Source organism: Grampus griseus (genome assembly GCF_964374135.1).
Source record: "Grampus griseus genome assembly, chromosome: 17".
NCBI lineage: Eukaryota > Metazoa > Chordata > Mammalia > Artiodactyla > Delphinidae > Grampus > Grampus griseus.
In genome coordinates this window covers 858,873-872,485 of record NC_139011.1, presented here as the reverse complement: position 1 = coordinate 872,485, position 13,613 = coordinate 858,873, and the positions used below count along the sequence as shown (strand labels likewise).

Genomic DNA, 13,613 nt, shown 5'->3' with positions numbered 1-13,613 from the left:
CGGACCACGGCGGCCTGGGCGGGGGGCGCGGCCCGGCCGACGCTCAGACTCTCAGGAGGCGGCGGCGGCCCCGCATCCCGCCAGGCCCACTTGACCCGGCCCGTCCGCTCGCCCGCCGCTGTGCCGCAGCCGGAACCGCCGCCACTACCCGCCGGACTGCCCCGCCGACAACCGCCGGCAGCCGCGCAGCCCGCCGGGAAGCCGAGGCCCGCCCTCGCCGCCCCGAACTGCAACCCCCACAAGGCCTCGCGGCGCCGGTGCGTCCGAAGACCCGTAGCGGCCCCGCGCACGGCCTGTCGGGAAGCTCGGTTCCCTCCCCCTGGCGCAAGGCATGATGGGAACCGAAGTCCGTTCAAAGCCTGAGCTCCCGCACGCCAGCGCCCCAACCGTTCCCGGGACCGAGGCTTCCTGCCGCCCCGCCCGCCCGCTGCGCCCCCTCCCCGGGCTTGGCCTCAAGACCCCACGATCCTGCCCGCCGCTCCTCTTACAGGGACGTGGGCTCCCGGAGGGTAGGGCGCCGGGCCAAGGCGGCGCTCATTTGCCTGACAGACTAAACGTGTCCCGGGACTTCAGGGGCTCTGGGCCAGCCTTCTCGCAGCACTTCCTGCGCAGGTGACAGTGGAGCCCCACAGAGCAGGAAAGCCACCCCCACGTTCCTCCGCGGCCCCATGCGGGTACCAAGTAACCAAGCAGCCCCTGCTGACCCCGGCGAATGCCCTCCTCCCGGCACTGAGGTCTCGGCCGCCAAGGCCCAGTGCCTCCGCACGGCCCGGGTGCTTGCCCTGAGCCGCGCCCGCGCCCCAACGGGACCCAATAAGCACAAGACCACTGTCAGACAGGAACGTTCAGGGCCAGCAGCATCTGCACCTTTATCCACAGGCTGGGCGGCTGGGCCCAAGATACCACCGAATCTCTCTATAAAACCCGGAGGAAACAAGGAGAAAGTGCAAGTCCAGGGAATGGGTCTAAGGTCACGCGGAGAGGTCACTGTTATCAAAACGCTCCTGGTCATACACTTCAGCCACCACCTTGCGGCCAGCAAACCAGCGCCCGTTGAGGGCCTGGATGGCCTTGTGAGTCTCAGAGGCTACGGAAAACTCCACAAAAATCTTGACAATGATCTCTGCATCCTCCTCCTCGCCCTGCTTCTCCTGGTAGATGATGACACGGTTGACAGCGCCAAACTTGCCACACTCCTCGGTCACCTCCCCCTCCAGGTCGTCATCGATGTCCTTGGGGTCCACCATGTTGCGCAGAACCATCACTGTGGACTGTGGGGGGGGGGGACAGCTGAGAGCTGTGGCTGGCTGCACCACCCCGTCCCACCCCGCCCCGCCCCACCGGCCCCGGCTGCCCACCTCCTGCTTGCGGAGGAGCTTCTGCATCACCATGTGGCGGGCGCTGCTGCCAGAGATGCTCATGTGCTCCTGCTCACTCAGCATCTCTGGCCTCTCGGACTCAGGGAACAGCTCCTCCTCCTCCTTCTCTTTCTTGGGCTCCAGGAGACCGAGTGTCGGAGGGCTGGCCAGGATGGGGTTCACCACTCCCACAGAGGGGATGGTGACCGGAATGGGAGGCCGGGCCGGGGTCACACCTGCAGCAAACCCACCAGGTCCAGCAGTCACTCCCCCCGCCTCCACCATTCCCAGGAAGGAGCACAGCACCGCTGAGCATGGCTGAACTGCCCGGGGCACAGGGGACTAAGGAAGCTCATTAAGGGCAGCTGAAGGCATCAAGCCCAGAGGAGGGGGCAGGGGAAGGAGGGAAACCTCGACCCACCCAGGCTCACCTGTGATAACTCCCGGGGCCTGGGCAGCCATGACAGCCTGGGGTAGAGCCCCCAGGGGCTGGGCCAGAGTCAGGGCAGGGGACACCAGTCCAGGTGTGGCTAGAGTACCCAGTACCGCTGCTCCAGCCACTGCTTCCTGCAACCAAGGCCACTGTGCTTAGTCCCCGGTCTGGCCGCCTCCACTCAAGACCAAAGAGCCAGTCCGCACAGGATCGGGGGCCTGGTGCCCACCACCAAGCCCACACAATCCCACCTGCCCTTACCTGAGCCGTAATCTTGGCTGTGGCTGCAGCTGCGGCCACAGCAGCAGCAGGCGGGAGGCCTCCAGGTGTGGCAGGTGTAAGCAGGGGCATAGGGGGGGTGACAGCCTTGCCCACCCGCAAGTACTGGCCACCCAGGTCAAAAAGGTTCATGGAAGACACGGCATCCTGGGACGACTGGGCCTTCTCATATTCTGCAGAGCAGGAGTGGCAGTGAGCGCCGGCCACGGTGTCGGGTGGGCTTCACCGCCACCCCGCCTCCCCAAGCTCACCGATGAAGCCATAGCCCTTGTGCTTGCCAGTCGTGGGGTCCCGAGCCAGTGTGCAAGATTTGATCTTGCCGAAGGCCTCAAACACACTCTTGATGTCGTCGTCCGAGAGGTCCTGGTGCACAGAAGCCACGTAGATGCGGTTGAAGGCTCGCGCCTCCTCGGCCAGCTGGTCTATGATGGGCTGGGCCTGCCCTATGTTGCTGGGTCTGCCCACCTGGGGGAGAGGCAGGGATGAAGAGTGCCCAGTCAGCCTAGGCCGGGTCGCTGCAGGCTCCTGGAGGGGCTGCTCTGCATCTCGGGGGGACTGAACACCGCACACCCGTGCCACGTGCTGACCCCGAGGTCCACCCCCGGCCTCACCTTGATGTTCCTGCCTCCCAGCATCACGGAGTTCATCTGCTCCAAGGCCAGCTGGGCGGCCTCTGGGACCTCGTACTCCACAAATGCAAAGCCCTGGACGCAGGAACACGCTGTTAGGCCTGGAGAGCCCGGGGGTGGGGCGAGGCAGGGAAGATGGAACCTCACCTTGTGCTTCATGGTGACGGAGTCCCAGGACATGTCAATGCTCTTGATGGGTCCAAAGGGGGCAAAGGCCTGGCGAATGGTGTCCTCCCCCAGCTCGTAGTAGATGGAGCCCACGTAGACCCGGCACATGATGGCTAGTGCCCGCTGTCGCTGAGCTGCCATCTGGAGCAGGACACAAGGGGAGAGAGAGCCACTGGCTTGTGAGGGGGTGGTGGGAGGCTGGGCTGCCCATTCCCCTCCTGGCCCACCCACCCAGCTCCGCTTGGGGAGGGCTCCCCACACGGCAGCGTGGTACAGGCTCAGCCCCTGCAGTCAGGGTGGTGGGGGTCGGCAGGACCCCACCCCCAGGAAGGAAAGGCAGGCCTGGAGGCAGGAAACGAACGCACCCCGGCCCACCCAGGTCCCGGGCAGACTGACAGCGAAGCTGACAGGTGGTCGCAAGGCAGGGCCGCAAGCCCTCCAGTTTGGGGCCGGGCACCCAGGTGGGCTGAGAGGTCCTCCCAGGGTCCTGGCCGTGCACTCCGACAGAGAGGGAAGGGGGAGCCGCCAGGCTGCAGGGACCCACTGGTGTGGAGGCGAGAGAGGGGACAGAAGACAGGGCAGCTACCGCCCAGAAGAGACCCCGGGGAGGAGGGGAGGAGCCCAGACAGGGGCTCCCTGGAGAGAAGACGAACAGCAGCCGCTCGCGCAGGGCCCCAGAGCCTGAACCCTCACAAAAAAGGGCTGCTACTCCCCGGGAACATCAAGAGGTGGCAGAGCCGCCAAAAGGAGAAGCCCCTGGGCTCTGCTTGGGCAGACACACCGCCTCTACGCTGGGGCGAGCATGGCAGTTGTGCCGAGGGACCTCCCCATTCCCTCAAGGAGACAGTTCCCACCCTGCCACCTCACATATGACATGCCTGGTAGGGAGGGTCCTAGAGCCACACGCCATGGGCCACTGGGAGGAGCTGGGCCCAGGGAGGAGACCACAGGCCCAGGGCAGGCAAAGGAGACGGGGCCCTGGCTCTAGCCCCTCAACAGGGGAGCCCCACACCCTCACGAGGTTCCCCATAACCAGAGGCCAGCTTCTTTTAGATACATCAATTGGCCTAGAACAGGCCGGGCCCCCCGTCCCTCAAAAAGGGGCCTACAAATAAGGTCCACATCTCCCCCAGACTAGAATTCCCCCCCACAAATGGGACTCCCCTCCTCAAACTATACTCTCAACAAACAGGCCTCAGGCTCCCTGCTGAGACCAAGGACCCCCCCAAAAGTACAATTATGTCCCCTCTCGCACCAGGCGCCCCAGACATAAAACCAGCTGCCCCTCAGGTCAAAGTTTTCCAAGATAGGAGCTCGTCTCCTCTTCAGTGTGGGCTCCCCAACAGCAGGTGTGCCAAAAGCCCTCTCCCTGACCTGTCCCCACAGACAGACGCTTCCTAGAGAGGACACAGGGACTGTCTGGTCCTCGAGGTCAGGACTACGTCTCCCCTGTGAGAGCGGCACACCCAGGGGTGACCCCCAGAAAAGGCCACGTTTCCCCCTCGGACTCCCCAGAGGGGCCTGGCCTCCTCCTCAGCCTGCCTCTGGGGGATGGAGGGGCTTCTCCTTCCCAGACTCCTGCTGATAGCAGCCAGGGCTGTGGCCGCCGCCTCTGCCTGTCCCCTGTCCCCTCTGGCCGCCGCCTCTGCCTGTCCCCTGGCCGCGTGGCCTCCGCCCCTTGCTGACAGCCAGGCCCGAGGCCCAGTCCTCGTGCTTCCCTCTCTCATTTGCTTGGGTCCCCCCAGCCCCCCACCCCATCCATCCGTCCTCCCTCCAGGGTTTGATGGGGCCATGAGTTAAGACCCTTCTCTCCTCGGGGGCCTGACCCCAAGCCAGGAGCCGGAGCAGCCTGGAGACCGGCGGAGCTGGAGGCCCGGCGGTGCACCCCGTGTGTGCAGGCGGCATGGGTGCAGGCGGGCCTGGCGTGGGCAGCTACCCTCCTGGCCGGCTGCCCTCCGCAGTTACCTGGCCGGTTAGTTTTAAGGCGGGCCCTCAGAGCAGATGTAGGCCTCCCCAGGGGCGGTCCCGGGGTGGGTGCCCCCCACACCACTGGCCCCGCCACGCCTGGCGCTCTGTTGCGCTTGTCCCGAGCTGGCGGGCAGGGCCGGCTACGGGGAGCAAGGTCCCCAGCACGCGGGCCGCACTGCCCCCCTCTAGCCCTGACTAAGGACATGAGCCCCGGAAGAAGTGAGCATGTCTATTGACCGATTGCAAAGGTGAGAGAGGATCTCCAAAGCCCATTGTCACTGCTGCCATCTGAAAGACAGTAAAGACAGAGTTCAGTCTGTTGGAGCCGAGCAGTCTCCGCTCTCGTCACACCTCACGCAGACAGCGGCAAGGCCCGGAGTCCCCGCCCTGCCAGGAGGCCCGCCTGCCTTCCCACACTGCCGGCCAAGAGGCCAGCTGCCGGCACCTGCCCAGGGGGGCCTCAGAGCCCCAGGTGCCCCGCCCCGCAGCCTGGCTGGCGGGGCAGAAGGAAGGGGGAAGGAGGAGAAGGAGGAGAAGGAGGAGGGGGAGGAGGAGGAGGGAGGGGGAGGGAAGGGGGAGGGGAGGAACGGATGGAGCACAGTGAAGAGCCAGGGCATCTCCTGGCAGCGTGAACATCTGAGGGGGAGGGGGGCAGGGGGCGGTGGGGGGGGGCTCGAGGCCCAGGCACCTGTCAGCCTCACCCTGTCCTCTTCCCCAGAGCCGAGGCAGCCTTTGGCCACAGGCCTAGAGCAGGGCCCCGTGGAGGCGTCCCCAGCCTGTCCTCTCAGTCCTGGGCCCCAAGCCGAGGACTGAACTCCCTGCAGGGGGGCCCGACTGCTCTTATCCGAGGCCATGGGGGTGGGGAGGAACATTCCTAGGGGCTGCAACACCAGCCATGCCGCCTGGGGGCACACGGGCTCAGGGCCACAGTCTGAAGTCCAAGAAGAGGAGCCGATTCGGGAGGGGCGGTGGGGCGCAGAGGAGGGTTGGGGGGGGCGTGGGTCAGGCTGGGCCACTCGTGCCCCAGGGAGGAACCCGGGCGTCCCAAGGAGTCCTTGAGAAACCGAGCAGCACGACACCTTGCGGGGACAGCCGCAGGCACAAGAGGAGGAAGAGAAGGCAGAGGAGGCGGTGGAGGGGCGGGGAGGGCAGCTCACCTGCAGGTTGGTGAGCTGCTGCTGCTGGTGGGCGATGGTCTGCTTCACCAGCACGCTCTTGATGCTCTGCTCCATGGCGTACTTCTTGGCCTGCGAGAGAAGGTGTTGAGGAGCACTGGGGGGCCTGGCCTGCGGGGAGATGGGCCTTCCCCCGCCAGCGGCTTCCCCCTGCCGCAGCGCCCCGGGCAGGACACACGCTCTCACCTTCTGGAGGGCCTCTTGCTGCTCAGGCGTCAGGGGAGGCAGTCCCAGCTTTGCGGCTGTGCTCTGCCCGTTCTCCATCTTGATGGAGTCTGTCCCCTGGTGATGGGGAGCAGGGAAGGCATTAAGGACAAGTTCAAGACCTCCCTCACACGGCCCCAGGAGCCCACCCCACCTCCTTCCCCGACAACCGCACGTGGCCTGCAGCTCAGCCCGCTCCCAGGGGCAGACACGTCCTCACACAGACTGTCTCCCACCTAGCCTGGACGTGGGTCTGCCCACCTGACACCACTATGCCTGTCCCAGGCCGGTCTCCTCCAGGATCCACCGGGAGGACACACACCGAGGCAGACAGACACCTTGGGGGCCCTTGGCCAACCCAGGGCAGCTGCAGGACCCAGGCTTGCAGGAGTCACCCAGACAGGTACAAGTAGTGAGAGGGCCCAGCCCTCGTGGCATGCCTGACCCCAGAACCCCCGTCCCATGCTGCACAAGAGAGCCAGCCTCAGCTGTCCTCTAAGACAAGGGGAGGGGGCCAGGGCTCGCTGGAGGTCCTGGGACTCCTCACTCCCGGACCGCCTGGCACCCACACTTCCTCATGGCCCCAGCCACGGCCACAGACTCGGCTTCCCTGCTCGGGACGAGATCCAGGGGCCACTCAAAGAGCAAGTATGGGCAATGGCTCCCTCCCAGCACAGCTCCAGGCGGTAACTCATCCCTGCATACTGTGCACACCGCCCGGAGAGCCCGGAGTTGTTCTCCCAGGCCACGGCAGCCCCAAGGAGGGCTCCAACCCACCTCCACCAAACTCCTCCCTGGGCTGTGCATAGGCACCCTGGCAAGAGAGGCCAGAAGCAGGCCAGCCACAGGGGGACAGAAGTGGACACCCACCAGCACCCTAGGCAAGCACAGGGAGGAGGAGACGCTTTGGTGGCGGTGGCGGTGTCCCAGCCTGCTGCAGACCACAGTGGATGCTACTAGGACTGTTTACATGCCCTCTACCAAAACTCATTTCTAAGCTGTTTGCAGGGGAAAGAAAACAGTTGTGTAAGCTGGAAGAGAAGCACGGCCACCAGACCCAGAAGAGCACGTGTGTCGGGAGTTAGAACACACCTGCCTATCCACCAGTTACTGGGTGGCCAGCAAGCGCTCCAGAGCGGGTATCTGCAGCACCCAGCATGAAGCCTCGGGAGGGACAGCAGAGAAGAGAGGCAGGTCGCCAGCACAGGAGTGACGAGCAAGGACAGAGGTACAAAGGGGGCAGGAAGGGGCTGGATGACCCAAACCCCAAGAACCACCATCCTGACCAGCTGGAGTGTGGGGTTTCCAGCACAGGGTCAAAGGGCAGGAAGCCCTGGAAGCCCCTCCCCTGGCGACCCAGTCTGGCCCCTGCGAGGCTGTCCTTCCCGCTGGCTCCAAGCCCAGTTCTCCTTAGTGCCAGAGAGGCCCGAGAGCCTGGGGCTATGACTCCAGAGCAGGCTGTCACCATGGTAACCAATGCTACCCCCTTTCAGCCCCTTAGAAACTTTTCAATCTCCTCTTTGTCTTGATAAACAAAAAGCCCTTCTACCAGCCAATGGCTGGCTAGACAGCCAGCCAGGGTCGGGGAGGGCTGGCTAGAGGGGCCCACCAGCTTCAGCCCCCGTAACTTCCTAGGGTCCAGGCTGCGTGCCATGGCCCTCCCCCCAGCGTGCTGGGGGCCCAGCCGAACAGCCCCCCAACACTCTGGACGCAGGCGCTGCCGTGGAGAAGCGTGAAGAACCTTCTTACCCGGCTCCCCCTCCCACACTCCCACCGGCTCTGCGACCAGAACTGGCCAAGATCTCCCACGCCTACCCTGAAGCCCTGCCCCGAGGCCGCCAGACTTGGACTTTGACTTACACACGGTTCTGCTTTCACGTTTTACTTAAGTCAGAGATCTGAAGTGAAACTGTATCTCTGGCTCTTAGCAATACCCTGCACGTTCGGGAACAACACGTTTGCCCTTCTGTATGACACCGACGTGAAGGGCTCCCACCGGCTGAGGTTCACACCCCACCTGACCACAGCCACCATCTGCCTGGTGTCTGAAGACACATGAGGCTTCAACCCACCACAGAAGCAGGGAGGACGCCAAGTAGAGGCAAGGAGGAGGAGGCTACAGCCAGGCTGGAGGCTGGGTGGCGAGCGAGAGGGCAGGACAGAGAAGAGTCCCTCGGGCTCCTCCCGCCCCACCCCCTGCCAGGTCTCTCTGGGCCCAGGGACGCGAAGGCAGGCAGGCAGGCAGGCGGGCGGGCGGGCGGGCGGGCGGGCGGGCAGGCGGGCCTGAGGGCGAGGATGCTTAAGGTCAGTACCTGTGAAGGTTTCCATTTGTCTCCCGCTGCCACCACTGCCGCCGCCGCCGCCGCCACCGCCGCCGGCTCGGACCCCCCTCCTTGCTGGCCATTGACCTGCTGCAGGCAGGAAGGAGATGATGTGACGGACGTCCACAAGACCCAGCCACCCAGGCCCTCTCTCGTCTTTCCTGGTTAAGAGCTGAGCTCCGCACGGACCAGGAAGGGAGGCCGGCAGGGGCCCAGGAAGGAGCCAGCTGTGACATGGCCCCTGGACACTCCTGACACTGCCTCCCTGCACCTCACCCTGCCCACTCCTCCAGCACACCTGCAGCTGCCCAGAGCCCAGCACAAGGGGCTGGCCTGGCAGAAACCAGAGCAAATCTGTGGCAGCCCCGAGCTGGCAACGAGTCCCCAGAAAGAGACAGGGTAGAGAGCTGAGCTATGCTTCTGCCCCAGCCCAACAGAAGGCAGGAGTGGGTCGAGAGCTGCCCTCTGGCCACACAGCTGAGGTCCTAAAGATCACTTCCTTTCCTACTGGTAGGCTGGGCCAGGCCGGGCAGGACAAGATGATAAGGAGCGCAGATGGCCGTCTCCCTCCTGAGGCAGACAGAGGCACCTCTTCAGCACCCTGTCCACATGCCTGGGCCAGCCCACAGCTCAGCGTCAGCCCCAATGCCTTCAACAGTCTCTGGCCAAAAAGCCCCTGGGGCAGGTCCCAGGCCCCTCCTGAAGACAGCTCCGAGGAGGGCTGCCCTCTGAGTGGCAGGGCCGGGCAGGGCATCTGCATGTATAAGCCTCCCTCCCCCAGCAAACTGTCCAGGGCTGTCTAACTCGGGGCAGATGAGAGCTTGGCCATGCCTAGAGGGGCCGAGAAGCACTGCCATGCAGAGCCAGCCCAATGGAAGGAGAAGCTGCCGACCCGGCTTAGAAGGGTGGCAGGCCAAGGGCAGGAGGTGGGCAACGTCACAGGGGAGAGGGTCTTAGTGGAGGCGCCCTGAGACTTCCCCACCTTCTCAGATGCCACACAGCAGGAACCCGCTCCCAGATCAAGGACGAGACCCACAGGTATCTTGAACACAGGCGACAGCCATGCCCACCCTCAAGGGTCCGTGCACAAACAAAGCCAAAGGCTGGGCCAACGTGGCCAGAGCATGTCTCAGGAGTTCCAGCCTCAAAGGAGAGACAGCAGCACAAACCTGACTGCACTGGAGACGTGGCCAGCGGGCACAGAAGCTGTGGCCGACCCAGCCTTGCTGCCTCCCTGGAACCCCTCTGAACTCGGCACCACTGCTGCTTAGAAACTGTGCCCCAGAGACAGACAAAGGAAAGGGGGGACCTGCTGACACAGGTCCCACCCAGTGGGCACATGGCATCTGCGGACAGGGTTAGAGTCTGGCTTTGCCCCAAGTTCCCTGGCAGCCCCCAGAACACACCCAGAGCAGAGGCTGCCTCTTAAGACCCGCAGCAAGAGATCACTTCAGGTCTGGGGATACGATCCAACCTTTAGACCCCTGTGAACAGAGTCAGCTTGAGGGCACACTTATAAACCACTCCCCCAAATTACTGTAACAGCCAACAAAGGAACCAGGACAGTGCTGAGATCAGAACCCAGCTCAGAAGAGACTTCCCAGGAAAATTCAGTTCACCAAGAACTCTAGGAAGGACATCCTACCTCCTACCTATTCATGGCAGAAACAAAGTTTCCAGTCCCACTGAGCCTAGGGTTCTGTTCTAAGCAGATGCTAAGAGAGCTTAAAGGAAACTGTCATTTATCATTACAGCTAGCCCTATGCTGTCATCCTCTGGCAATGAATGAAGCATGCCCTGCAGTCACAAAGCCCCCCACCCCGCCCCCCACCAGGCAGCAGTGCCTTGAGGGGTGCGAATCCTCCTCCGGCACGTGTGTGTGTGTGTGTGTGTGTGTATGGTGGGGTGGGGTGCAGTGCTGCCCCATGATTGTGGGCCCCAAATCCCAGCACTGTCAATGATCAACAGCCCAGGGCAAAAGGATTATTTCCACTAGAAGAAAAGGAAAGTTACGTAATTACTTAACATCTCCAGGCTTCAGGCCCATCAGGCCTGTCTCCTGGGGCCGGCAGGAAGATTCAGTGAGTGGCTCCACACAAAGTGCTTAAGGCAATCCATGTGCACGTGGCAAGCAATCCATAGGTTTCAAGGGTTATTAGTACTATCACAGCACCCAGAGTCAAGTGGCCACAGCAGGGCCACTGCAGGACACTGCCTTCCTTCCGTTCAGTCCCCTTGACACGGTGCCATGCTGTCCACTGCATGGCCAGGCTCTGTGCAGGGCACTGCAGATGCAGCAAAACAAGACAAGAGGCATGGCAACCAGCACCTACGTGAGATCATTTCTGTAGTTAACAAGTGCTAAGAAGAACATCAAGCACAGGGTGGGAAGAGCGGGACTACGGGGCACGCTGGGCCCCAGCACGCAGGGAAGGCCTCTCTGGGAACTGACATGCAGGCTGGGACCCACAGAAAGAGCAAAAAAGCAACTGTGCCCCTGGGGAGGGGGGAGGGTCCCAGTGCTCCTGCCAGATGGAACCCAAGGATGATGGTCCCAAGTGGGAGTGAGTCCAAGTGTCAGAGGAAGGGGCTACGGCCCGTTTCTGCAGCCGCCAGGTGGAAGGCACACCCACGTCAGAAGAGGCGCTTCTGTATCTTCCTGGGTCCTTCCTCAAGAGATCACGTGCCATTCCACTCCACCTCCCACAAGAGCTGAAGCCACAGCTTTGGACAGCAAACCAGCACTGCTCAGCATGCATGGACCGGAAGACAGAGACCAAGCTCTCAATATGCCCCAAAAGGACTGCAGGGAAACAGGTAACCCTTCTAGAAACCTATCCATTCAAAAGGTCGGAAAAGGAATGTGTTGGACCACAAGCTGGACTTCACTCCCACAAGCTGATGAGGGAAGCCTGGGCCTCTACAGTTTACGTACACCTATTAGCATACACGTATTAACCTCTTGAAAGGAGTCAGACGCTCAGTGAAGACCCTTATTGAAAACCCCAGCTTACAGGGTTTAGACTCAGTGCCCCTATCCACCTCTACTATGACACCACCTGTGTCTGGCCCTGTGCCACAGCAGAGCTCAGTTCCCCTGAGCAAGGCTGAGGCATGGTGTTGACGCAGGTCTGTGGACGCCTGGGGACGTGACTCTCACTGGCCTCTCCTGCTCCTACACCTTCCCAGTTTTGGTGGCCTCCAAGCCTCCACCTTCACCTCTTTTCTAACGTCTCTCTCACAAAGGTAGTTGCTCTCGTGGCTTCAACAGGAAGCGGCTCATGGCAGAAAGAAGACAGTGAAGTTAGCTAGGCCTGACAGTCACACACTGGGCCCCCCTCATAGCCTGGGGCCTCTCTCTCACTGGGGGTCAGTTTCTTCCCCAGTGCAACAGGTTCGGCCCCCTCTCTGGGCATCAGCCCCCAGCTGAGAGCATGGCCAAGGCAGTCTAAGTACACCCCCTGACCCTGAGATATCTCCCCTATCAGTCCAGCCTCCATCTACCTGCAAATGCTGCCTTCTTAGACACACCTCACCACATCAGTCTGAGTACAGGTCGGGGGAGAGTGGCAGGTAAAGAAAGGGATGTACCGTGTGAAGGGTCCCAGAGGGGAGTCAGTCGCACAAGCCTGAGAGGAAGAAGAGTGAAAGGAGATTTCACCACGGAAGTGCTGTGTGAGGAGGGGTTGTCCATCTATGCTAACTGCTCCATGTGGCTGAAGGATGAGACCACTAAGCAGGGCAGGAGGGGTTCCTTCCTCTATGTGCCCGCACCCCCCTAGCACTTCACGCACCCTGGGTGGGAACTGGTCTCCAGTGCCCACCAGACCCCGGAAAAGGGCAAGACTGCCTCTGGTTCCCCACTGTTCCCTCAAGTCCTCGCACAGCGCTTGGGACAATGTGATCGCTCAGGAAACATGCAATGAGAGACCACGTCTTCCCTTCCTGAGTGGGGCTAGCAGGACGGAGTCCCTGTTGGCTGGAAACCTCTTCCCCGCTGAGCATCAGCGAAGAGCAAATTCACAGCTGTGTACGCAAGAAGCCAAGGCCTCTCTCCTCACCAGGCCCGATCGCTTCCTACAGACCCCCGCACGCCCAATGGCCCCTTTCACACTAGCGGGAGGAGAAACGCCACGGTTCCCAGGAGCCCCGCCTTCAAGTCGGGGACACAGGCGCACCCCGTCGACAGAAGGGGACGACCGCCGCCGGGGCCCGACCGGCCTCACCGCGAAGGGACCCGGCTCGGGGCGCGGCACGGCCCCCAACTGCGCCCCGGGTCCCCACCGTGTCAGGCCCTCCCGCGCCGGCCCCCGGAAGCTGCAATCTGCGGGCCGGAAGCTGCGGCCGCAGGCCGGCCCCCGCCTCGCGCCCGCCCCGCCCCCGCCTCGCGCGACCCAAGGACGCGGGAGCTCGCGCGGGGCCCCGGAGCGATCGCCACATCCCCAGGGGACCCTCGGCGCCCTGGCCGGGCCGACAACCCGCTCCCGCCATCTGAGCGGCGGCCCGCGGTCACGGGGTGCTCACTTACTAGAGCTATGGTCGCCGTCGCCATCTTGCGCCCGTCGCGGCCGCCGCGCGCGCGCCGCACGCGTCGGCTCCTCCCGCGGTCTCGCGCGATCTGGGTGCCGGCGGAGAAACTCTCAAGAGGACGGAACTCTCGCGATTAAGGCCTTTTCCCCCCCCCGGCGACGTGGAAGGAAAAAGGAGCGCGCTTCCGGTGAGGGGAGAAACAGTTAACGCTCCGGGAGGGGCGGGTAGAAGGGGCGGGGCCAGGGGGTGTCGGGGGCGCGCGCGCTGCCGCCCGGCCTCCGCTCGCCGCCAGCCCCGCCCTCCGCCGGCCTCCGTGCGTCCCAGTCCCACCCCTCGCTTCGTCCCGTGCCGCCCTCCGGCCTCTGCTCGGTTTTCTGCCTGCTTTGCAGGAAAACCCGAGGCAGGTCACAGAGGGCCCGATCCTCTCCAGGGCTGCGGTTAAAAGCAGTGACAAAGAATCGCTGTATTTCGGACTCAGATTTCGAGATGCATCTTTGCATCATAATATCTCCGAATGCGCCTACCAATGCATGGTGTGCTGTCACCTA

At 63.3% G+C, this 13,613-nt stretch overlaps 1 protein-coding gene across 4 annotated transcripts; it reads right to left on the bottom strand.

Moving 5' to 3' along the window:
• Positions 1 to 844: 844 nt before the first annotated feature.
• PUF60 (poly(U) binding splicing factor 60) lies at positions 845 to 13,182 on the bottom strand. 4 transcript variants are annotated; one of them, XM_082675050.1, is made up of 12 exons: positions 13,064 to 13,182; positions 8,527 to 8,625; positions 6,197 to 6,292; positions 5,993 to 6,082; positions 5,073 to 5,123; positions 2,847 to 3,008; positions 2,682 to 2,774; positions 2,322 to 2,535; positions 2,053 to 2,243; positions 1,790 to 1,925; positions 1,359 to 1,594; positions 845 to 1,271 (listed from the first exon to the last, which is right to left on the bottom strand). In XM_082675050.1, the coding sequence occupies exons 1-12, from the start codon at positions 13,085 to 13,087 to the stop codon at positions 972 to 974; spliced, it is 1,692 nt and encodes a 563-aa protein (XP_082531176.1). In that variant the 5' UTR covers positions 13,088 to 13,182; the 3' UTR covers positions 845 to 971. The 4 variants fall into 4 exon arrangements, with proteins under 4 accessions (XP_082531176.1, XP_082531177.1, XP_082531178.1 ...); XM_082675051.1 differs by lacking the exon at positions 5,073 to 5,123; XM_082675052.1 differs by lacking the exon at positions 8,527 to 8,625 and having other exon boundaries at positions 13,064 to 13,098.
• Between the last annotated feature and the right edge of the window lie 431 nt (positions 13,183 to 13,613).